The 27,511-nt window shown below is 35.1% G+C and overlaps 1 protein-coding gene across 2 annotated transcripts in view; it reads left to right on the forward strand.

Moving 5' to 3' along the window:
* Dhx15 (DEAH-box helicase 15) overlaps positions 1-27,511 on the forward strand; it is a 112,758-nt gene that overhangs the window by 33,597 nt on the left and 51,650 nt on the right. For both annotated transcript variants that reach the window (XM_069830981.1, XM_069830980.1), the window contains 3 exons: positions 7,780-7,920; positions 16,144-16,320; positions 26,836-27,037. In XM_069830981.1, coding sequence (XP_069687082.1) covers positions 7,780-7,920; positions 16,144-16,320; positions 26,836-27,037 — 520 coding nt within the window. The remainder of the gene's footprint in view (positions 1-7,779; positions 7,921-16,143; positions 16,321-26,835; positions 27,038-27,511) is intronic.

Here is a 27,511-nt window from a genome sequence, read left to right on the forward strand (position 1 = left end):
AAGTAAATTAAAATCATCAGTACCAGTTGCAGAAGACACAGCCCTGCAGTATATATTGACAACACCCCAACTCTGGCTACTAGCAACAGACATCTATAATGAACACTGATCAAAATACCCCTCTTTTCCCGTGAAAAACAACAACTGAATAGTCTACAGTGGACTATAGTGGACTTTATGTTGTCATCAAACAGCTGGATACATTAAGAAGATTGATTGATTGATTGATTACTATTATTATTATTATTATTATTATTATTGTTATTATTATTATTATTATTATTATTATTATTATTATTATTTATAAAGACGTATTCTTATGCATAATCAAGCAATCTTGAAACAATAATGTATGGTTACACGCAATTTAAAATTATCTGATAGCAGCTGCAGATACACTTAGACATGTTTTATAAAATATTGTACCGGTACTATTATGTAAAACTGTCTAATCCAGAAAAAGATAATGCACATAATAGCTTTTGGCAATATCACAAATACCGTATATAATTTTAATACGTAAATTATTTTAAAATTTTAACATAAAACGTTGTGACCTAAACATGTCTTAAGTTAAAGGCGAAAACCTTTGTCAGATTAAATCTGATTTTAATTTTATGATAGGTTATGAGACTGACTTCATCAAATAAGTGTAAAATAAAATTGCCAATACTAAAGGTCTTTCAGTTGGCGCCACAGATAAAAATCAAACAAGCTTGTGTGGATGGCCTTTGTTAGTCAAATTCCGACGACAGGTTTGATCCTCATAAGTAATTAATATGGCATTGCTTATAAGGCAACTAAGTGAGAAGATAATGGAGTAGGATGGCCAGTTCCTTTCCCTCTCCATTGCATACATTTCTGACTAGTAACATGTTATACTTATCAGACTTCAGATGTATACAAACAATTGAAGCATTGGGCCAAATAATGGTCTATGTTACAATCTGCTGTGCAGGAGGACCAAAAATTTTACATCGTAATTTCGCTCATAAATTTACTATTGGATGGGCAACATAGACTGTCATTCCATCAATATGTTTGGTCACTAAGCGAAGTAACAAGTTCGATTAAATCTGATTGGTTCTTAGAAGCACATGATTATTTTGTACTATGGTGCACTCATGGCTTACCCACATTCCTACTTGGCAACTAGTATATTACTCTTTTTTTGGGGGGTAGGGGGTGGTTCATGTCACTTGAGTTACTTAATAGTAAATGTGCTCTGCTTATCACATTTCTTCTTTCAATTATATTGAATCCAAAGCATAAATATACTGAATACACGATTGTAATCTTAATGGCAAAGAGATTTCGTTCTTTGCAAAAATTCCATTCACTTTTCAGCTTATGACTTTGCACTTTTCAAAATTATTGTAATGGTGGAACTAAAGTAATAATATACTTGAAAAATGTCCTCTACTTTTCCTTTGCACTTTGTTAATCAGTTTTGGAAAGTGACAGTGGAACAGAAACTGCAATGAAAAATGCAAACTGCAAAGTAAAAAGTTTAATGGATTGCTGCATCTGTTCCTTATACCAGTTCCATTTATTAACAATATCAACGTAAGTGTTTTCAGGTGGCCACTATGACTTATCTTCAGCAGTCTTTGTTTAAAAAAAATCTGGCTGAAATTTGCTGCTGGTCTATGGGATACTACTGGGGCCTGTTTCACATTGATAACAAATTACAAATTAACGTTACACAAATCACAAGTAAAAGATTACAAATGCTTGTGAACTCTGTTTCACAATTCTATCTTATTAATTTGTAGAGTTTGAGAAGCTTTACAAAATAGCAAAAAAAATTTACAAACGGGAATTTTCATTATGCAGTGTCGCCAATTACAGTTTACGAAAAATCATTAAGAAGCGAAATTAATATGGTGGACGTTAGTATGGTAGCCATGTTGTGTATTGCTCAAGGCAGGTCCCTTTTCTATGCAATGCCACAATCTGTTCAGACTTCGATTATCTGTTTGTTGTACTGTGTCTTGTGACTTAGGTCTCATTTTGTACTTCAAAGTGATGATTGTGATGACAGCAGTGACAGTGATGCTACAGTGATAGCAGCATCAGTAGCTGTGGCTATAGTTGTGCGTGTGAATAAAGGAATATAATTCAAAACATAAATACAACAGATCTCTCTCATTTAATTTTTATTTGTTTTTGTTCAATTGAAGACTGATTATTAGAACTTATGATGTGGGATTGTGTTATGAAAATGTTCTATAATTTTTTGTGCTGGATGTGTAGAAGAATAATTATGTAGCTACACATTAGGAATAAATTTAGAACGTTTTTTGTGCTCTTCCAGATATTTTATGTGATGGGTATTTCAAACTCTGTAATTTACCAGTGTCCTCTAGCCAAACTTGTACATCTTTTGTTGCCTGTGACAACTATATAAGTTGTATCTATGTACATCACATTGGCATAGCTGTGTTGGTGTTGGTGGGGAGTAGTACGGTAATTATGATTATAATTAATTAATTCAATGTATGAATTCTGGTAGGGAGTACTCTGCAAAAACCTGTCCATAGCATTCTATGTTCATCACAATTCCATTTGAATTCACCAGGATTTTATTTTAATGCATATCTGCAGGATGGAAAGCGCGAATCTTAGCACTCAGCTAACAGTATCTCAAATTTCAGATGATGATGGCAGTGGCATTGACAACGGCAGTGGTAATCTAATGCCCAAGAGCTGGGATATTTTCCATTTGCTTTTTTGCTTCTCAGTAGAAGTTGCGTAGTGTTCTGGGTGGTAATATGTCAAGGGCAGAGCATTTGATAATGCCTGTCCATTGTGTTGTCTACTTGACAAAACACATCTGGAGAGGGTTCAGAATGTAAATTAATACTGTTTTTTAATCTGTAAAACATTTGTGTATTAAAATTGCATATTAACATAACACACTCATAATTTATCATAGAAGACATTTTAATCACAGAACTTCTAGTTTCGTTGTCAGAATTTTTATTAGTTAAAGGACCTGTCAACTTAAAAATAAAGTAGTACTCAAAATAAAGGTTTTGTTTAGAGAAATATAATGGTGAAAACCGCAAGTTTCTATGACGCTCCATTCTCTCAAAACTGCGTGTATAATGATACACCAGCTGTAGTTGTGACATCACAACTCCAGGTAGTTCACTGCGATTCTTCCTTAGAGCTTCACTCGGTAACATCTTGTACAGTGAAGCAACTAGTTCTTATTTCATATATAAGTTTGTGTGCTATTCTATAGGAAATGCCTCATTGTTGTGTCCAGATACTACAAACACAGATCTTGGAATAAGTATGTATTCAGTATTTCCTAATAGCCAAAGATCACCGAATAGATTCAAAGTGTGGGTGAATGGAATAAATTGGCGTAATTTCGAACCTTCCCAGAATTCCGTTGTTTGTTCTGAACACTTCACTCGAGAAGGTTTTGAAATTACAGCCCTGCTTAGAAATGAACTTCTGCATATCAAAACAAGTAGATTGGTTTTAAAAAAAAGAGTGCAATCCCTTCTCTAGAATTGAAACCGGGTATTGGTTTTAAAAAAGTGCAATCCCTTCTCTAGAATTGAAACCAGGTGAAATTAACAGACGTCATCAAAATCAGAGAAAGACTGGTGCTTATATAAGGAAGAAGATTATAAAACAATCAATAGACGAGTCATTTACAAGTTCATGCAGTGAACTTTGTGAGACAGTGTACAAAGAAGCAGGGACCAGTGATATCCAAGAACAAACAAGTGATGCCAATTTAAACACACATACAAATTACAATGAATTAGGTGTGCAGTGTGAGCTGGGGAGTGAAATTTTCAGGGGTATTTCAAACTGTGAAAGTGAGGAGGTAAATGATAAGGATGTATCCTTTTGTTAAACAACTAGTAGCAGTAGTGGTAAATGTGGAAAAAGTATAATTTCTGTGCAACCGAGGTCTAGGGGGCCTTCATTATCTGTCGAAACTGAATGCAGTACTGGTCATAAATATATCTGGCGATCGCAAAAAGACATAAACAATTCTCGCCTACTGTTAAATTAACTACATCTCTTTACACTAACAGTGCACTTCAGGTCTCCTACTTTGTTTTATAACATTATCAATAGCTATGTTGTGTCTGTGATAAAGAATATGTGGTTACAACAACGTAAGAATATAATCGCAGGTAAATGAAATGAAAAGGTTTGGTTAGCTGGGGATGGTCAGTTCGATAGCCCAGGATTTTCAGCAAAGTATATCACTTATACAGTCATGGAAGTTACCACTGACGAAATAATCGGACTTTATTGTACTTCAAAAGGGACAGATTACTGGGGATTAGGAGAAGCCGGCATGCAAAAAAATATTATCTAGAGTACTTGAAACTGATGTAGAAATTGAACTTTTTGTTTCTGATTGCCATCGAGGGGTCCGAAAACTAGTAAGGACGAAATTTCCGCAAATAACAAACGAGTTTGATGTGTTGCACCTTTCTAAGTCTCTAGCTAAAAAGTTTAAAGAAATTTCGAAAAAATCGCCACTGCTACAAAGTTGGAAAGATAGAATCATAAACCACATATTGTGGTCCTGTCAAACTTGTGGTGGAGACGAAAGTGCGCTAGTCGAAAAATTTCAGTCAGTGTTGTTTCATATTTTTAATGTAGAGTAGTGGCAAAAAAAAACCGGACTGACCCTTGTAGCTGATTTCAGAGCCTTGTTCACTCCAGAGCATGATAGACTGGTAACTAAGACTTTCGTGGTTCGAATCCTGCCTGGGAAGGAAACTTTTTTTTTTTGTTCCTTATTCAAATTTATTTCCAATACTTTTCGATTGCTGGTAAAATTCATGTTCTGCGAATAATAAGTTAATTAAGTAGCAAAATATCGCTGCAATCGAAAAGTATTGAGAATAAATTTAAATAAGGAACAAAAAAAGTTTTCTTCCAAGGCAGGATTCGAACCACGAAAGTCTTAGTTACCAGTCTATCATACTCTGGAGTGAACAAGGCTCCAAAATCAGCTACAAGGGTTGGTCCGGTTTTTTTTTACCACTACTGTACATAGTTGGACAGGAAGTAAAGTTATCCATCAGTGTAAGTATGGAGAACTTACTGAAGATTGAGAAAGTGAATGGGTCAAACAACAATCACACGACTATATGTTACTATCATCTGTAATAAATGGCAGAAATTTCATTTGAGGACCTGAAGCACGCAAATAATTATTGTCACACAGGGGATTTAGAATCGTATCACAGTGTGGCACTAAAATACAACCTGAAAAGGGTTCACATCAGTTACAACGGAATGGTACTAAGGTCAACGATGGCAAACATAAAGAGGAACTTTTATTTAATAGTCGTGTTTGTAGGAGCCAATAAGCTGAATAATGAAATTGATATGTTAAGTTCATTGCTGTCTTTTTTAGCTTATCTTAATACACTGAGAATTATTCCAAATTTTAATACATTAAAACAATGTTAGATGAACGCTTTTGGCATTAAAAATGCCATCATCAGATCATAAGGTTAAATACGATGAATATCAAAATATGAACACTATAGCAACGTGAAATGCATTATAAAATGTAATACACTCTGCACTTCCTTTTACATATCTTATCATTGCACTTTCACAGCAACAGAAACACTCTTGATGAGTTGCTGAACTGAACAAACACATTCACCACAGACACACTAGTCCGTGGTTCCTAGTCGGTCTGTATTCTCACTGCAGGTATTCTTACAATTTCACCTTTCTTGCGCACAGACATATACAAACTTTCTTGGCAAGAGCCAGGACAGGCCATATTATCACTCCCAAAGTATCTTCACCGCTTTAATCTTGTTGACTCTAGTAGTTGTTGCTGGAGCAACAATATGAAGAAGATAAGAAACATATCATCTTAAACTGCCCTGTCACAAACATCCATACAACTAATCTAAAATCTGCAATCCCTGTAACCTTGGACAATTCTCTTGAATATGTATTGAATACACCTCATCTTTGGAATGTGGCTGCTGAAATATACAACCAGCATCGTGCTTTTTACCCATCATTTGTAAGAAGAGGAAATTCATAGTGAAACATAGTGGAACACGTGTTGTCAGCAATACACTGCAAAGATAGAACCTTTCTTGGGCTCAAATTGATACGGCCTGATTCCAGCCATGATTCATGGAAATAACTATTCCGGAACAACTGGATAATACGCACGGCAGACCAATATCGATAGTCGACTCTACTCGCTGGCCACTAGTCACCGGGCCGTACCGAGCCGTATCAAACAAAATATAATCGAAATGGTGGTAGTCAAATTCGCGACTATATTCTTAAATAATTCACTCCATTAGTCAAGTTCAAGGTTTTATGTAGTACAATGGCGGTTTTTTGAATGCATTAAATGAAAATGAAGATGTAATAAGATAATAAACTAGGTTATCACAAGGAAATTAACAGGAAAAAAGATGTGTTTCATGGAATACAATTAAAATGACGGAAAGTAAATTTCCGGTTAATGTTCGCCAAAGCGTAAAGTACGTAATTATGACGGCGTTGCTGTTTTATTTCTGGCCTATAGAAAAATACCTAGCCTTTTACGAAAAAAAAAATTTAAGGACCATGAAATTATTCACCGCTTTCATTATAGGCCTATTATTTTTTAACAATATTACGAATCAAAAACTGTCATATTATATAATTTTAACTACTACATGGACGAACCAAACCAAGCTAACCTAACCTAACCTAACCAAAGCTAACCTAACCTAACCTAACCTAACCAAAGCTAAGCTAACCTAACCAAAACTAATCTAACCTAACCAAAGCTAATTTAACCTAACCTAAGCTAACCTAACCAAAGCTAACCTAACCTAACCAAAGCTAAGCTAACCTAACCAAAACTAATCTAACCTAACCAAAGCTAATTTAACCTAAGCTAACCTAACCTAAGCTAAGCTAATCTAAGCTAAGCTAACCTAACATAACATAACATAACCTTCGTAAATGCAAGGCCTGTAACCGGAGCAAGAAGGGATCTCAATCATTTAATCTGCAAGTACACGCAAAAATAAATTCAAGTAAGGATCACGCTCCCACTGCATGAGAGGTCCGCGCATGCGCTACAGCAAAACTGTTTCTGTCCCGAGCCTCTCATCTAAGGCACTCGTCATAATTTACTCGCAATATTTACGCAAATACACATTGTCGCTAACAGTGGTGCTATCTCTCAATAATGTTCAGAACGAAGGAGGTAGACAGAGAGAGAAAAAATTTCTCCCGCCAACTACGCCACACACCAACGTCATGTTCTTATGTTGGTGACATTGTGTATTTACTTAAATTTGGTGCTAAACGTAACGGCACGGTTCAAAGTGACCGTGCTAATTCTCCAGTATAGCGACTATTCCATATAAGACACGACATCAGGTACCAGAAACTTACACTAATACGAAGAGACTGACGTGAGAAGAAGCTTACAATTACCATAAAAAGCCCAGTTGCTGCTACTCACGGCTGTGGTATACTCACCACAATGGAGTTGTGACTTTATTTCTGTAACTCCGAGAATTTTTAACTGTGGATTGTCACTGTTCTATTAATCGTACAATGCTCGGGTTTTCACAGAAACTGATCTCTACACCTACTCTGTTAGAATCATTTTCTACCTAAAAGTACATTTTTTAAGTTGACAGGGCCTTTAAGTGTTTGCACTTTTAAATCATAAACTGTGTATAGGAAGGATACTTTGATTTAAATATTCTTTGTCTTTTTCTCCCCTCCTCCCCCTTTTTTCTCCAGGTATCAAGAATTTCTACATAAACGCATCACTCTACCTGTTTGGGAATATCGAGCCCAGTTTATGAAACTCTTAGAGGAAAATCAGTGTATAGTTTTGGTTGGTGAAACTGGCTCTGGAAAGACTACCCAGATACCTCAATGGTAAGTGTTTTACCATTAACATATTTATAAGGAGATGTTAAAATATATTTTAAGAAATCAAAATTATGATCATGTTTAATGTACTTCTGTGATAGAAGAATATCTTCAAATACTTTCTGTGCCAAAATGTGGGATGTTCTGGACTGTAATGAATGTATTTAGCTACTTAAATTGGATTTTGTAATTAAATTATTTTACTTTTGATGTAATAAATGATGTTGTTAAAACACTTATATATATATATATTACCAGCAAAGTACAAAATTCAGGCATTATATAGAATGCTTAGGAACTGTATAAAATGCCGGACGATTTTTGGCAAAGTATAAAATTCTTAATTATTTTTTTATACTTTTTGCAGGCATTGTATATATTACCTAGGTATTATATACGTCAGACTCTGTCACAGTAATGTTTTTGAAGGGGGGGGACATATTTCAAAGAGCAATTTAATGTTTCATACAGTTGCATAGAATTTTTTTTTTTTTTTTTTTTTCTCTCCAAAAAATTTGTTAGACACAAACAATAATTAAATACATTAATAATAACTCTGAAAATTTTCAACAACTATTCTGTGAATATGAATACTTGGATATGTAAAATATACTTTTAAATGAATGAAAAGCATGAGAATATTAAATTACCAAATCAAAGAATCCTATTTGATGCAACAAGAGAGAGATGAGCGACACAATTGCACTGTATTTCATTTTTCACACAAAAGCACTTCATATTTCGGCACTTGGTCTTGCACATGCATCTGATGAATCCTTGGCCGCCTCCTATAGACTGAAAGTTCGCGGCTGTTCGGAGTGCAATTTCATGATCTGGATCATCTCCAAGTCGCACTAATGCCTTTGGACATACCGTGAACTGCAACCTTGAATAAAGCTGTTTCAGAATCCCATTCACTGTACCTAGTAGGTAGAAGCCATCTTCAGACACCTTCATCACAACTGCCAACACATTGCAAGAATCACCCTTTCCCTTGTCGAAGTCAGGAATGAGAACTCTAACAGTATCTCATAAATGGGCGGAAGGAAATTTTTTTGTCAGAGTTTAACTTCATTTTCTTTGCCTAGTGTTCGAGATTCGATTTACAATCTTGAGCAGCTTTGTCCATATTGAAACAAAGATTGCATAGAACCCTGCCCCAGAAATGTTCTATATCCTCACCTTCACCATCTCTAAGAGCATGTCCTCAGACCGAATGAAGTTTTTGGCCACAGTCTTGACATGTGTGGGCACCACTGGTTTCTTTCGAGCAGACACAGCAAGCAAGTACTTCTGAGGTTGAAGGCTATTGACTTTCCAGAGTTTGAACTTCAGAACATTTGTTTTCTTCGCTTTAGGTTGTAACCCGATCGGTGCTTGAGAGAAAGGGGACTTCGTCCTCTTTACGGTCATCTGCGCCATGCTATTCAGGTGTTTCAATGCTCTTTATGGTTTGTAAAACATCCTGGGACAAAGAAGAAGTTGTCAGACCCACCTTTATTTTACACCTGAACAGAGCTTCATATGGCTTTCTCTTAATTCCAGAATGGAAGGCGCTGTTCTTCATCAGCTGAACAAAGCATAGCCCATCACTCCAGCAGTTAGTTTGTTCGTCTTGCATCCAAGCCGAAACCATATTTTCAATATCTTGATTTGCTCTTTCAACACTCCCCTGACTCTGTGAGTGTCGTGACTTACCATGAATGATCTTCAGAGAGGGCCAGTACTCCATTAAGCTGCTAACTACCTTGTTGGCGAATTCTCCCCCATTTATTGGATTGTAAAATTGAGGGAGCTCCATACAATGTGAATATGTCCAAGAGGTGGTAGGCTACCTCTTCTGCTGTATTAGATTCAAGAGGACAGAGGACAACAAATTTAGTGAGGTGACCCTGATACACCATTATAAATTTGTATTCTCTGTCAGGTTGGGACTGAAAATCGATAAGATCGACTTGACAATGGGAAATAAAATCTGAAAATACCGTGGATTTCACTACAGCACCTTTCTTAACTACTTTCTGTTTTCTCTGGGACTGTTCACATAGGTGGATATAAAGTTTAACATCATGACGTGTAACGTTTTTGTACTTAGATGTAAGTTCTTTCAACATCCTGTCTCGTCCTCCATGACCAATTGCCAAATGAGAGTCATGAAGCAAGTAAAATAGTTCAGAATCTTTAACATAATACTGAAAATTACTGGTCCCTTCTTTAACCGGATAAATTAATTTACTTTTGTTTTCAATAATTACAACAGCATACCTCTTCAACTACCAGTAGTCCCGAGGTTCCTTCTTCCTAGCCTTCAACACATCTTCCACCACCCTATGATAATTTTCATCTGTGAGAAACACACAGTTTTTAGCACTATTACTTCTAATCTGAGAGAGTTCATCATAGAACCGATTTTTCATCAAACCAATCCTATCTTGTGAAGAGTTTTCACGTGTAGCAATCTGTTGCGAAATCTTGAACACTAAGGAAAATACTGGTCTACTTCGAGCAGGAAGCACAACTATGACAGAGTTTGAATTTAAATATGGAATATTATAAAAATAATACTTTGCCTGCTTCGGTTTTGTCATTTTATAAAATACCGAGAAAATGTGTAAAATAACTTGTATTTCATACTCTGCCTTCTCATTTTAATCATTCTATACATTGCCTAGTCATATAGAATACCGGTTTTCAAACATTGCCGGCAACATATACATCAAACAAATTTACAGTTATCTGACATAATGCTAATATTAAATATTATGTAAGTTGAATAAACTGAAGACAAGATAGTATATTAGTTTCAAAGGAGATGGTGTTCTCTGCCTTCTTCTTTAATGTTTATAAATATTATGTAAGTTGAATAATCTGATGACAAGATAATATATTAGTTTCAAAGGAGATAGTGTTCTATGCCTTCTTCTTTAACGCTTGTATAGTTTAGCAATGTGCCTAGGTATATACGAATATACCTTTTCCAAAGCCTCCCTTAGTACTGTATAATGTTACAAAACATGTGTAGTTGCAGTAATTAATGTTTGTGTCATTATGAAGTTATCTTTAAATAACTTGAAAACGATTAGAGATATCTCAAAACAGTGGTAGAGCATTTTGTCTTACAAGTACTGGTAACACCTGTAGTAATCGAAAATCAAGCATATGGAAGATATTTATATGGTTCCAGACTTTTGATTCATTCTGTACATATAGTAAGCAAGAAATTTTTTTTAAAGTTTGTGAAAATGTTGAATTTTAGGAATTTATTTTCCATGTATGAGCATGAAGTTTAGTTTTTATTTCCAGTGCAATGGAATCTACATATACAGTGTGTTAAAAAAGTATGGAATATTACTCGTAACTTTGTAAATTTTAATTTTACAAAAAAAAAAAAAAAAAAATGTACAAAACCTGTTGGAGATAAACCATATAATATGATACTAGTGTTCGAAAAAAAGTTGTTCAGGCATACAAGGTGTGACAGTAAACTTCATTTTTTTAAATGACACTCTATATTAAAATTTACATATACCGAATCTCTGTTAAATTTTACATTTGAATGTGTAGAAATTTTACCCATTCACTCATTTTATGTCTTTTAACTATTTATTAAATTTGTTTCGTGGACTTCAAACTTGAGACAAATAAGTATGTAAAATCAAGTTGAGTAGGCCATAAAACTAAGCAAAACACTATCATTAACTAAACTTGACAACAGATGCTCAAAATGAGAACTATTCACAGCCAAAAAATGTCCTAGTCTATCCGGAAACAGTTCATTGTCTTTCTTACATGACTGATCTGTTCCATCTCGTATCTCCAATAGACTGTTTTCGTGATAGACTGGTACATTGTTTGACTGTGAATGGTTCTAATTTTGAGCATCTGTTGTCAAGTTTGATTAATAATAGTGTTTTATTTAGTTTTATTTATTAATAAGGCCATATTACGTAACACAAAATCTACACACACTTTATTCAGGGAAATCGTATGCGCTGTTTCCTCAGCCATCCATTTCGATCTGTATCAGTAAAAGGTCAACACCATTTATTTACCTGTGCAAAGCTTGTTTCCTGACTGAGGTTCTTTATAACAAAGATGCACTTTTTAGTAATAGTGATTTCCTCAGATTGATCAGGAGAGATTGGGAAATTTTGGAATTCTGAATGGATTCCCGAAGAAAAATATAAATAATTATGTATTTATAATTAATTTCTCTGAAACATAAAGCTTTGGGACAAACTGCCAAGCTCATTTCATTTCTCTCTTCAGCTTGTGCAAAAAAGAAAAAGAAAATAACATAAAATAAATTGTTTAACCCAATTTAGACTTCTTTGTGTTTCTTTATTATCAAGGCCAATCAATTTCGTATGCATTTATCCAGACATATTGACTAATAGATGCTAAATATGGACTGATTTTCGTCTTATGCAAGAAACAAAATAAAATAAACTGCTTGAGTCAATTTTGAGTCCTTCCCCCATTTTGTGTCTTTATTATTAAAGGCCAATTAATTTTTTACTAAAAGTGTTTAATGTGCATTTACCCGAGGTAAATTGGCTTCTAGATACTAATTTGAACAAAATTCGTTCAGTGGTTTAGGAGAAATCACTATATGGAGGACAGAAACAGCATACCCATAACAACTTTCACTATCAGGGATTATGAAATCTCATATTCCCGCGATTTTCTTTTTCATCGCAATACTTTATTTATTGAGAAAGTAAAAAGTTCGATTTCCAGATATTAACATAAATTCAAAATGTGTTGTATTTTCTCAGTGGTGTGCGTGTTTTTTTTCTTTTCACCCGTATGTATGTATGTCATATTATGGTTGTTACTATAATCCAGTCAGTAATTAACGAATCTATTTTTAATCCTGTAGTAAGACTTCAATCGAATTTTCTGAACTGTCTGGACCTGTTTATTTCATTGTTTCTAAGAGCTGTATGCTGAAGGATAATATTGATACTTGTCAGCCAACTTTACAATTCATAGCTATGGTGGACCTTCACATTTTTGCTTTTCGATCCACCATCACTTTAATTTAACCCTTTTATGTTATTATATTTATTTGCCAAATATTTCCGGATTATTTCCTATTTTTCTGTTTTAACTGAATTGCTGTCTATCCTTCTCTATTTTTCCTCTTCTATTCTCTCATGTCTAGATTGTCTCCCTTCTGTTTATCACTTTCCTATCAAATGTTGTACATTCCTGTCCTTAATTATTTACATTATTTTTCTTTATTCTCAAATCTACGTACTTTTAATAATTCTTTTCCATCTATTTCTTTCTAAATTATTTGTCTGTATTTCCATTTTCTCTATTTTACAACACTTACGTCACTTATTATTTCCCTACTATTCTTCCCTCTATTTATTTATGTACTATCTTGGAGCAACAGTAACAAATATAAATGATGCTTGGGAGGAAATTAAATGCAGAATAAATATGGGAAATGCTTGCTATTATACGGTTGAGAAGCTTTTGTCATCCAATCTGCTCTCAAAAAGGCTGAAAGTTAGAATTTATAAAAGAGTTATTAATGGTTCTATATGGTAGTGAAACTTCGACTCTCACTTTGAGAGATGAACAGAGGTTAAGGGTGTTTGAGAATAAGGTGCTTAGGAAAATATTTGGGGGTAAGAGGGATGAAGTTACAGGAGAATGGAGAAAGTTACACAACGCAGAACTGCATGCATTGTATTCTTCACCTGACGTAATTAGGAACATTAAATCCAGACATTTGAGCTGTAGCACATATGGGCGAATCCAGAAAAGCATATGGTGTGTTAGTTGGGAGGCCAGAGGAAAAATACCTTTGAGGAGACTGAGATGTAGCTGGGAGGATAATGTTAAAATGGATTTGATGGAGGTGGATATGATGTAGAGATTAGATTAATCTTGCTCAGGATAAGGACTTATGGTGGGCTTATGTGAGGGCACCATTGAATCTCTGGGTTCCTTAAAAGCCATAAGTAAGTATTTATTTACGTATTTATTTCTCTCCCTTTGCTCTAACTCCTAAATTCCCTCTTTCATTGCCCTTTTCTGTATATTTATATTTAGAATATGCTTGCAGTTATTAGTATCCCTGATGCTACTCCCACCCACAACATTGATTCACATGAATTATCCAATTCACTTAATTACACGTCTAATTTTTCTCTCTCTCACTTCACATTTGCTCATATTATATTCTTTCATTCTAATTCATTGTTTCTGTGTCTATCTTACTATACTCTTACACTTTGTCACGTGACACTTTATTCTCCATTACTTTTTTGCACTCTTGTTCTTCTCTAATTCCATTCACCTTACTATTCTATCTTCACAATATATTGTTGTTGCTTCATTCTTTCGCTCGTTCTTATCATGTCTTCACTTTCATTTCTTCCATTTGTCTTGTTTATACTCCTGACCTCAGACACTCCTAGCTGGTTCCATAATCCTTTATATCAGCAATATCTGCTATATGACTCACACTTTGTTTTCCATCTTGACTTATTCTGGTCAGCTGTTTTATTTCCATATCCAGTTTCAGATACCAACATTGAATATCTTCTTTCGTTTTACTGTTTTTTAAATTTAGTATCATCTGTATGTCTTTTTTCCTAGCATGCTGCCTTCACTCCGTGGACCTACACATATTTACTCATTCATTGCATCTCTGCTGCTTACCTTGATTCACCTGACTTCGCTCGATTTCAGTCCAAAACTCTGGGTTGTCACAATTCTTTTCACAGTATTCGAGATCGTAAACTTTATTATTAATTTTCAGTTCGTCCTTATTTATCCCATTTCTGATATATATTTTTGAAATGTGTTCTAAAGTGTCAGTGAAATGTGTCATAGTGCCAGTGCAGTGAGTGAGATGTGTCATAGTGCCAGTGCAGTGAGTGTGATGAGAGTGAAGTGAAAGGTTATCAGTATCAATGTGAAACTTATGTAGGACCTATACATATGTGGGTTGTAATAGAAAATTAGGTTCACTTATTAATTAGGTTAGTTTATGTATTCTTATTATTATTAATGTAATTATTGTGTATTATTTTTATTGTGTGTACTTAAGTTACCACTGCCACCGGGTGTTTGCCCACTTCCAGTGTAAATACATGCATGCATGCATACATACATACATACATACATACATACATACATACATACATACATACATACATACAAAGATTGCAAAATGTCCTTTGCTTCTCGCTGTTTTCAGATATGGTAATAATTGTTGTCTTCATCTTCTTACTTCGTAACTAAGATCATTTTCAAAACGTAATTCTGTTCCCCTCGCATTTTTCACTCATTTCATAATTATTTCTTTCATCCTTAAATTTGAAATTTCACTCAAATTGGCCGAAATTTTCTCTTACCTACTCTATAAGCTTATTTTATGTGGCCGTCTATTTCGAAAAGTTCCCTATATATTCTTCGAACTGCTTTGTAAGTTTCATCTTCATACTCTCGTCTTCATTTATACCGAAAATAATCTGATTTTTCTTCCTCTGACTGTCTTCTAAATCTCTGATTTTCTTTTCAGGTTGGTTAACTGTTGTAACTCATCGGTTCTTTTGTTGTTGTGCTCCATGTTAGTTTTCAGATTTGTTATTGTCTGACTGAAATCCTGTAACTGTAGCTTTAGTTCCTAATTAATTTTTATGAATCCTAATTTCATTTCTTCTTTAATTACTTCTCTCATTCTTCACTCTTCACACTCATTGGCCCTGGATTCGGTTAAATTCCTTCCATTATTAATATCATCACTCTGACTGCTTTAATTGCCAATTTTAATTTTTTCTTCTCACCACTCTCTTGTCTTCTCTCTTCTTTAACTCTTTTTATGGTGAACCTTCCAATTCTTGATTTATACACTTATAAATCCACACCAATTTTACTTTTGTATACTGCTATTCCTGTTGCCTGACTATCCTTTTTACTTTAGCTTAGAGCATTGCTCTTTCTATGCTGATTCTGCAATTTGGAGCACATTACAGTACTTCCACTTGGCTTGACTTGTAGTTGTTGACTGGTTGAAGGATAACTTTATATAAACCTGTTTAGAAATCGATGACCATAGGTGGATTCTGTACACCTTGCTGATCAAAATTCGTCATTGTCGTTTAAAATGTTTTAAATATAAATGTACTCTCCTTTGGAAAAGAGTATGAAAAGGTATGTGCATATTTCGTCACAATTTTTTTACACTCTATATACTGTTTTCAGGTGTGTGGAATTTTCTAGAGCTAAAGGTAAGAAAGGTGTGGCATGTACTCAACCAAGAAGAGTGGCAGCTATGTCAGTTGCACAGCGTGTTTCTGAAGAAATGGATGTCTGCTTAGGACAAGAAGTTGGATATAGTATTCGATTTGAAGATTGTTCATCTGCGAAAACTCTTTTGAAGTAAGTAATTCCAGTCATAAATGGTAAGATAAATTACAGAAATGAAAGTAAAATAAGACATTTAGCTGATTATAATAAACTTAAATTTAAATACAACATGAGGACTTCCTGTTCTTATTAATCTTCCTGTTGGCCTGACGTATCATCCATGTAAGATAGCCTATTTACATACTTTTACTATACCATGGCACTGAGAAATGAAATTCAGGAAACATTTTCTTGATGGTTGTAGTTTATAATATAACAACTAAGCAATTGCCATGGATGCTTAGTTTTTTTTTTTTTTTCAGTAGGTTATTTTACGACGTTTTATCAACATCTTAGGTTATTTAGCATCTGAATGAGATGGTGATAATGTCAGTGAAATGAGTCTGGGGTCCAGCACTGATAGTTACCCAGCATTTGCTCATATTGGGTTGAGGGAAAACTCTGGAATAAACCTCAACCAGGTAACTTGCCCTGACCAGGAATCAAACCCAGGCCACCTGGTTTCGTGGCTAGATATGCTAACCATTACTCCACAGATGTGGACATGAATGCTTAGTGCTTGTACACTAGGCTTATTATCCAGGGGGCCCAGTTGATCCAACCTGAATTTATAACTTGTGCTGTGCAAGCCTGCAATCAAGGCAACACGGGTTTCTTCTGTGTAGTCTGGTTCCCCCTATGACATCCCAACAATTCTCCATTATCATAATTCAGTTTGAGAGTAATGTGGATCTACTACCTGTGGTGCACTCTGGGTAGTCCCTAAGTGATCTACACTTGGAGTGTGGGCACATAACAGCAAGTTAAGGGCCCTGCCATTGGACAAAAAAAATTGATCAAGTTGTGTCCATGTGTCAAAAAGCAAAGTTCCTTATTAAAGTATAAGAATGCAAGTTACATGCACATACATTAGCCATAGTGTGTTCATTTGAACTGAAATATTGAGAAACCCCACATGTCTAGAAAACTAAACTTTTCAGGTCCTAGATTTGTGCTCAAATTATTTCTTCTTAACACTTCAGCTAAAATGAATGTTCATGGGAATATGTGGGATTTCTCTTCATAATATCATAAGTCTACGTGTTTAGAATACGAAATCATATATACTCGTAACTCAGTTTCGTAAAAAAAAAAATAAATAAATAAAAAAAAAATAAAAAAAAAATTGACATGTGGGGTTTCTCAATATTGTGGTTCATTTATTCTCAGAATGTGATATCAGTATCTGCAAAATCTCTTTAAAAATTGCAGCAACTTCCGCCTTTATTTTTTCTTCCCTCTGCTCTATTGTTCTAGGACATGTCACATAAACACTAGTTATCAAGTTTTCTTAACAAAAAGTCTGTAGTTGTTAGGTTTGGTGAGTCCTCAAACTGAGGGTTATACCTAGGAAATCTACTGTTGACGCTTCTCCATGGTTGTTGGGATTGTGTGTATTGTTGCCTCATTCTGCTGGAGCATAAGTTTTTGATGTCCGAACCATTTGTGGAAGTGCAGGAAACAACACATTTACTAGAACTTGGTGGTATTAAGCTACAGTTAGTTACGTCTCTGTACTCTTAATGTAAAAAGAATTCCACACAAAAAGCTCCATCACATCACATTGTTAACTTTTCTGAATGAACGTTTGGATGCACGTCATTGAGGTTCTTATGACCCCAAAAATGATTCCTGTGTGTTAACAAATCCAGAGTGGTAAAAATGTGCATTATCTGACATCATTAGCTGGTTGGATTATCTTATCTCAGCTGCAGAAACTGTGCATAAAATTTTAATGTGGTTTACCATGTCACATTCAGACAATTCCTGCACCATACGTACCTTGCAGGAATTAAACTTTTCTTCTTCTTCCAACAATTGTCACACACTTTGCTGTGGGATATTTCATGCCAGAGAATAAAATCTCCACAATCTCCTAAGGCTTTGCGTTAAAGTTGCTGAGCACTCATTCGCGATTTTCTGTCAAATTAGGTACTATACAGCTCCTGGTTAGTGTGCTATATAGAACTGGCATGCCTATACTTAGCAACTGAACCAAATAATATGTTTTTAGTGAATATATATTACACATTTTAAACTGTATTCTAAAATTTCCTAAGATGTGGTTGCTGAATTTGACTTTATAAATGAACTTACTGCTGCTATACTTTGTTGCATTCACCAGCATTCCATAAAACTACAGTGAAGTTGCTGAAAATTAATATTTTTTACAAAATCACGCATCATCCCGTTTACCATAAAGCCCATTTCAAAATGTGTCATAACTTTGCCTCATTTTGTATTCGAAAAATAGAAAAGAACATATTTATACAGTCTAAATTTGGGAGCATTAATATATCATAGCAAACCATTTACGAGTTAACCAAGGAATTTGAGACATTGAAGTTTCAAAAGGAGGAGGAGGCCATTTGCTTTATTGAATTAGCTTACAAAGTTGTTAAATTATTACTGTTAGTGGTATTTATGCCTTTCTTACTTTTCACTTCATGTTACATTTATATTTGAAAATATTAAGAAATTAAGATGTGTACAAAATTGTACATTCTTGACTGAAAAAAAAATGTAAAGGGAAAATTACTCTTTTTTAGAAAGTTAGTATAAATTTCTTAAACATATGCTAGTAATTTTGTGTTAAGAAATTGTTGTACAATATACTCCCAATTGTGGACTAATGACTGGAAAAAGGTACCCAGATAATGTGAAAAAAATGATAATATGAAAGTTTATTATTTTACATGTACCATGTAGTATATAGGCCCATTTGGGCTGCCTTTACATGTTATGAGTAGACAACAGGTACTTACTTAAGGCTTTTAAGGAACCCAGAGGTTCATTGCCACCCTCACATAAGCCCACTATCGGTCCCTATTTTGAACAAGATTAATCCATATATGACTTGAGGCTTTCCCGGCGTTTGATATCCCTGAAGAAGATGGCAGAGCTAGCCGTCGAAAGCTTGGAAGCTAATCTCCAACTCACCTGGCCGAGAACCCAAGAAGAGTTATTCAAGATTAATCCAGTCTCTATAATCATATCCCACTTCCCTCAAATCCATTGTAATGAGACAACAGTTACTTAATTTATTAAAAATTCTTATGTCTTATTGTAAATTTAATAATAATTCCTTATTATTGATCTAATATCTCATCACAGGTATTAGATTAATAAATAAGTTTGTAGCATTTTTATTTGTCATAACAAGCACTGTGGTGTTAGGAGATTAACATTTGTCATTTGTTATTTGGAGTGTTGTGCTTGTAAATACACCTGGATTTGAAGATAGTTATGGGCTAAAGGAGGAGTGTTAAGTGGAATAATGAATGCTTCCAACATATGAGTTTAATAGAGGAGCAAAGGCAAATGAGGTGGCTCGAAACATTTGTGCTATGTATTGGGAGAATGCCATCTGAGAAAGCACTGCAAGAAAATGGTTCTGTAGTTTTAAAGAGGGCCATTTTGATGTACCTCGCTGCTTTCAGAAAGACCATCAGGCTTTGATGAAGACCTTCTGAATGCTTTAATCCTTGATGATCTACATTAATCAACTCAGTGATTTGCAGATGTCTTGAATTGTCATCAAGTCAATCATCATCCGACATTTACATTCTATGGGCAAGATTAAAAAATCAGGTGTATGTGTACCACACACTTTAAGTGAAAACAACAGAAATCAGTGAGTGGCCATATGTGCTTCTCTGTTTGTTAATCATCATTTCATGAACAACATAGACCTGTTCGTCTCACCTCATGAACAACATCGACCATTCCTATCCAAGATTGTCACTGGTGACGAAAATTGGTGAAGCATAGGTTGATCAGATTCACATCGATAAAAAAAGAGGACACAAAGCTTCAAAAAGGAGGACATTATTCGAAAAAAGAGGACAGAAACTAATATGCACTTAGATTTAGGCTTAGGCCTATATTATATTTTTAATTACATCAGTATCTATTTTATTACAAAATATTTACAGTACAGATTTAGGCATATAATCATACTTACAAGTATATTAATATCTATTTTATTACAAAATAATTATGATAAAAATAAGAATAATGATTTTACAGTTAGCTACATATGAAAGTCGAAGTAACTATAATTATTAGAGAGGACAGAAAATATCTAATTAGATTTAGGCTTAGGCCTATATTATACTTAAAATTATGTCAGTAATTATTTTATTACAGCATACTTACAGTATGATAGAACTTCTTCTTCTTCTTCTTCTTCTTCGGCTTTTTCCCACTTATAGGTTCGCCGTCTTCAGTTTCCATATATATCTATCGTTCCAATCTCCTTCTTCCAAATTCCTGTCGTCCATTATTGCTCTGACATGGGTTTTCCATTTCAATTTTGGTCTACCACGTTTATTTTTTCCTGGGGGTGACCATTGAATAGAAAATCAAACTTTGAAATGGTATGGACATGTACAAAGAATGGAGAACGAAAGATGGCCAAAAAATATATATCAATGATAGAACTTAATAATATAAAATCATTTTACAGTTAGCTACATATGAAAGTCAAGAGAATTATAAGTTTTGTCAAAATACGTAAAAAGGCGGCACAAAATGTGAATTTAATATTACTTTGTAATGTGTTTCAGATGTACAAATTTAAAGTAGATAAAAGAAGACATGAAAAGAGGGTTACTATTATATTTCTCCATACCCTTCATGTTTAATCCTGTTGCAGTAACTTGGGTTTGCCCAGACGTTATTTGTAAAATGACACACAAGAAAATTCCTTCAAATTATACTGAACCATCGATTTACTAGCTACCTATGAGCAACGACCATAACAAAGAGGAGCACAGAGAGTTATGATCGTTGACAAAGAATATATTCTGTTGATGCTGCTGCCACATGCAGACAAATTACTTGAAAAAAGGCGTCAAATCAGATAATTTCATAGTATCAGACATAAAAGTTACGAAAAGGAGGACATTTCTTGATTTTTTAAAAATCCGCCCGGACCCCAGACAAAGGCCTAAAAAGGTGGACAAGTCTGGACAAAAGAGGACGTCTGATCACCCTGATAAAGCAACACCAGTATAAAAGTTAGTGTCCATCCACAGAAACATCTGGTGGGATAATGAAGACATCATGTACTGCATATTGCTTCCCAGGAAAGTAACCATAACTGTTGACATTTGTTGCCAGCAGCTCCGAAGCCTTGTGGCCACAATTGAAAAACGACTGAGAAGATAGCATCTGTGCTGCTGCAACTCGATAGTTCATGCCCACACTCTGCTAATATGACAAAAAACAGCTATCCAGGAGCTTGGCTGGGAGGTGATTCCACATATTCTCCTGATCTTGCGACCTCAGATTTCCACTTTTTCCATTTGGGAAACTCCTTTGGTAACAAAAATGCTTTACAAACTTTGCTTGATGACTTCTTTAACTCCAAACAGCAAATATCTTCAGACATGGATTCGAAAAACTACCCCAGTGTTGGCAGAGAGTCGTAAAGAATGTAGGAAAATATAATACTGATTAAGTGTTCGCTTAGGCTTCCGCAGCTGGTGTACATGGTGTGCGGATAAGCTTCAGGGCTTCTACCGCGTTGTCTTCGTGTTGTTGGCTGACGTTTCGACCGCTGTGTTGTGGCCATCTTCAGAGCAGTTGTTGGATAAGGAAATAGTCTGCCAGCTCTTATATATATAGTAGTCTCGATGGGGGGAGTACTTGCTGTGATAGGTCGTAGGTTCTCCTTCTGGCATCTGATTGGTCCTACGTGGTCCAATCCGGTTGAGGTCTGTATGAAGGGGAGTATTCATATTAAATACTAGCCCTCATAAGGTCCATCGAGACTGCTATATATATATATATAAGAGCTGGCAGACTATTTCCTTATCCAACAACTGCTCTGAAGATGGCCACAACACAGCGGTCGAAACGTCAGCCAATAACACCAAGACAACGCGGTAGAAGCCCTGAAGCTTATCCACACATAATACTGATTAATTTCTGCCTTCTATTCATCTCAGAAACTTTTGTCACAGCGAAAAATGGAATGAACGTTTGCAGTTAACCCAATAAATACGAAATGGTAATTTGATTAGATTTTAAAATTATTTATGTAAGTATTTTTTAAATGAAACACAATTTAATTTTTAAAATAGAAAAAAGAAAAGTGTTGAACATGGAGTTAAAATAAACAAAATGAAAAAAAAAAAAAAAACTTTTAAAAGGCTGAGAACAACATAAAAATTTTACTCTATTGAGAAGTCATCAGTACTCGATATTTAAAAAGCAATTAGGCAAACTTCTGGGCCCTAGTAATAACATACAGCACCAAGAAGGAACTGTGTAGAATGGGAAGTCCTCTTAGAACACGCTTCCATAAAAGAGGTTTAGTTTTCAGGGTATGCATATAAGCCCTACAAGTGATGGAGAAGAGACCCTCTGTATTACTTACTTACTGGCTTTTAAGGAACCTGGAGGTTCATTGCCGCCCTCACATAAGCTCGCCATTGGTCCCTATCCTGAGCAAGATTAATCCAGTCTGTACCATCATATCCTACTTCCCTCAAATCCATTTTAATATTATCACAGTCTAGTATATACAGTCGCGAAGCTCAGTACGTAGTAAATATGCAAACATTAGATAGTTGCTCACCACTAGGATCGCTAATATCGCCTCATTACAGGCAATGCAAAATAGTACCGTCACAGTCTATTGTTTCTAGCACCTTCAAAACTCAAGCTTCGTGACTGTATATAGTAGACTGTGATATCTTCCCATCTACGTCTTGGTCTCCCCAAAGGTCTTTTGCCCTCCGGCCTCCCAACTAACACTGCATATGCATTTCTGGATTCGCCCATATGTGCTACATGTCCTGCCCATCTAAAACATCTGGATTTTATGGTCCTAATTATGTCAGGTGAAGTATACAATGCGTGCAGCTCTGTGTTGTGTAACTTTCTCCATTCTCCTGTAACTTCATCCATTTTAGCCCCAAATATTTTCCTAAGAACCTTATTCTTAAACACCCTTAATCTCTGTTCCTCTCTCAAAGTGAGAGTCCAAGTTTCACAACCATTCAGAACAACCGGTAGTATAACTGTTTTAAAAATTCTAACTTTCAGATTTTTTGACAGAAGACTAGATGACAAAAGCTTCTCAATCGAATAATAACAGGCATTTCCCATATTTATTCTGCGTTTAATTTCCTCCCGAGTGTCATTTATGTTTGTTACTGTTGCTCCAAGATATTTGAATTTTTCCACCTCTTCGAAGGATAAATCTCCAATTTTTATAGTTCCATTTCGTACAATATTCTAGTCACGAGACATAATCATATACTTAGTCTTTTCGGGATTTACTTCCAACCCTATCGCTTTACTTGCTTCAAGTAGAATTTCCGCGTTTCCCCTAATCGTTCATGGATTTTCTCCTAACATATTCACGTCATCCGCATAGACAAGAAGCTGATGTAACCTGTTCAATTCCAAACCCTCTGTTATCCTGAACTTTCCTAATGGCATATTCTAGAGCGAAGTTAAAAAGTAAAGGTGATAGTGCATCTCCCTGCTTTAGTCCGCAGTGAATTGGAAAAGCATCAGATAGAAACTGGCCTATATGGACTCTGCTGTAAGTTTCACTAAGACACATTTTAATTAATCGAACTAGTTTCTTAGGAATACCAAATTCAATAAGAACATTATATAAACTTCTCTCTTAACCGAGTCATACGCCTTTTTGAAATCTATGAATAACTGATGTACTGTACCCTTATACTCCCATTTTTTCTCCAATATCTCTCAAATACAAAAAAATCTGATCAATAGTCGATCTATTACGCCTAAAACCACACTGATGATCCCCAATAATTTAATCTACATATGGAGTTAATCTTCTCAAAAGGATATTCGATAAAATTTTGTACAACGTCAACAAAAGTGATTTCCTCGAAAGTTACTACAGTTAGTCTTGTCCCCCTTCTTAAAAATAGGTACGATTATGGACTCCTTCCATTGTTCTGGTACAATTTCCTTTTCCCAAATTGCAAGTAGAAGTTTATAAATTTCGCTAGATAATGCCCTTCCACCCTCTTGTATTAATTCTGCTGGAATTTGATCAATACCTGGAGACTTGTACTTTTTCAGATTTTCTATCACAATTTCGACTTCAGTGTGTGTGGGTTCCGGTATAAATGGCTCAGCAGTTTGTATTTGAATTTCGTCCCGATCATTTCTATTTGGCCTATGTATATTTAGTAGTTGCCCAAAAGTAGTTTTTCCATCTGTTCAGGATTGAATGAGAGTCTGCAAGCAAGTCACCATTCTCATCCTTGATCACGTTTACCCTTGCCTGATATCCGTTTTCAAATTCCTTTATACCCTTGTATAAATCTCGAATGTTCTTATTCTTACTATTTGTTTCTCATTCAGTTTTTCCTTCAAGTAATCTATCTTTTTATTCCTAAGTGTACGACTTGCTTCCCGTCTTTCATTGAAATAATTATCTCTATTCTCCACGATTGGATCCTGTAAGAATTTCAGTTTTGCCTGTTTCCTTCTATCTACTACAGTGGAACAATCTTCATCAAACCATGGTTTCTTTTTCTTAGTTTCATGATAACCTATGCTCTGCTCAGCTGCAGTTTTGATATCTCGGATATTGTCCCTCACGCTATTAACATCTAACTCTTCCTCAGCTTTGTCAGCAGTTGCTAAAGCAGTAAACCTATATGAAATTTCAACCTGATAACGTTGCTTAGTTTCCTCGTCCTTTAATTTCAGAATATTGAATCTACTATTATTAGCTTGTTGCTCTACTCGCTTGGCTACTGATAGTCTTTCTCTTAATTCTCCAATTACCAAATAATGGTCAGAATTACAGTCTGCCCACTGAAAGTTCGAATGTCTACTATACTAGTGTGCCTTCTTTTATCTATCAAGATGTGATCTATCTGGTTATGTGTCATTCCGTCTGGAGAAGTCCAAGTATATTTATGTATATCCTTGTGAGGAATGTTGTACTCTTGATAATTAAATTTTTTGATGTGGCAAAGTTGACTAACCTAACTCCATTGTCATTACTACTTACGTGTAGGCTCTCTTTTCCAATTGTTGGTTTAAAAATATCCTCCCGTCCTACTTTAGCATTGAAATCCCCCAGTAAAACTTTCATGTGATATCTAGGTAACTGATCAAAAGTGTGTTCCTCATAGAAGCCTCTGTATTACTCCACTCAATGGAAAGGTGTAGGTTCAATGGAGTGTGTCCTGTTTATAACTAGGGGGCAGATGTTGATGACCTAAAAATCTACTTAAAATGATTATTAAAATGCACTTAAACTAATGGAAAAATGACATAGAATTAAAGGAAAATACCATTTAAATATTATTCAAAGTATTTGCATCACAACTTCTTAAAAATTGGTCACCTTGTTTCAATGACTCCTCTGCAAATCTCGGCGATGGCAACTTCGTGGAATTTGGCTATGATAAAGGGAAAGAAGGGCATGCAAAAAAATGAAAGTTTTAAGGGAAAACTATAGATTTTAATGAGGATTTACAATGTGTTTCAATCAGTGGTGATCCATGTCAGTGCCTTCATTCTCCGTCTCCTGCTCCTTCCATTCTTGACTTTTGTTACCAGATCTTCGAGATGGGGGAGTGTGAATGACAAAACAAATTGTGGGTGCAGCTTGCATTCTTACAATCTTTGTGTTAAAAATACTGTCCCTTCCCTTCCGTGGGGACACATCGTCCTGTCCAGGACATGAAAGTTTCTCTCCTTCCAAACAAACAAATTCTAAAGACACCCTCGTATCGACAAAAGAACAGTAGTGGTCAAAGCCCTCACTTAAACTAAGCTGTTGTCAAGCATTTTATATTACTTCCATTGTGTGAGATGAAGCCTTTAGTGGAATGAGGGATGGACTTTAGAGTATGTTTCAAACTATAAAACTCAAACTTCACTGTTATTCACTTATTCAGTAGGTAATTATTACTGACCTATTTCCTTAGAAAAAGATTTAACAGACCTATCGATAAAGAAGAAAGTAAAATACATTCCAAATGATCTAAAAGTTTTTCAAAGTATTAAAAATGACCAAAAAATGCCGAAAAATATAAAAATGACCTATTAGTTAAAAAAACATCGAAAATGCAAAAAATGGAATATAAAAAAATTAATTTTTTACGTTGATATTAACATAGAAAAGATTTCTATATTAATAAGCATCGTCCTAATGTGAAAAATAAGATTACTTTTCATCAACATCCGCCCCCTATTTATAACACTGCACTTTTCCACTTCTCCACTTTTCTGGAGATTGTCTCCAGAGTCCTTGGCACAGTCTCTCACCATGGCTTGAATAGACCAGAACTCCAATAGCCAGCATATTAAAATCCTACTATTAGGGTTTATCCACTCCACATTTCCACCTTTATTTGTCCCTAAATCTTGGTAACGAAAATTATTTTTATGAAATGTCTTCTGTGAACACTGCCTTTCTGGAAAGTAGCAAGTAAAAGTTGCATGTTTTTTCTTTTACTTTTCCACTTTTAGATACATGACTGATGGTATGTTGCTGAGAGAAGGCATGTCTGACCCCATGCTAGAAAATTACCAAGTGATTCTGTTAGATGAGGCCCATGAGAGAACTCTGGCAACTGATATTCTTATGGGTGTACTGAAGGAGGTTACGAAACAACGTTCAGATCTCAAATTGGTTATTATGTCTGCCACTTTGGATGCTGGAAAGTTTCAGGTGAGTCTCTTATTTGTATGTAGTGGAGATTTTATATCAAATGCTAATTTTGATGCTTTGTGCTCTTACAACAAGAACTGTGTTTTGTTCAGTATTCCTTATTCATTGTTGCTTATTTTGTGGGTTGGGAGCATATATCTGTATGTATCTTTCTCTAACCTATCCTGTTTATATCTTGCCCTCACTAGTAGAAACACTCAGTAGATAGCAAGCAAATCTAGGTTTATTTATTTGTTTATTTATGTATCATTCAGGAAAGATTCCGTTCATTGCACTTTATTTCGAATTCTTTTACATGGCACTGTTCTTGAAACTTGTATGCAATAACACTGAACTTGCACTAATTGGCTGGTAAAAACATACAGTAAGCTTCTGCCTCGCATGTGTGGAATATTGTCTCCAGTGGAACTAAACAATACCTTACACCAAGTGAGAAATTAAGTGTCGTGTTGATTAGCAAGCAGATATACGAGA

Source organism: Periplaneta americana, chromosome 7 (assembly GCF_040183065.1).
Source record: "Periplaneta americana isolate PAMFEO1 chromosome 7, P.americana_PAMFEO1_priV1, whole genome shotgun sequence".
NCBI classification, from domain to species: domain Eukaryota; kingdom Metazoa; phylum Arthropoda; class Insecta; order Blattodea; family Blattidae; genus Periplaneta; species Periplaneta americana.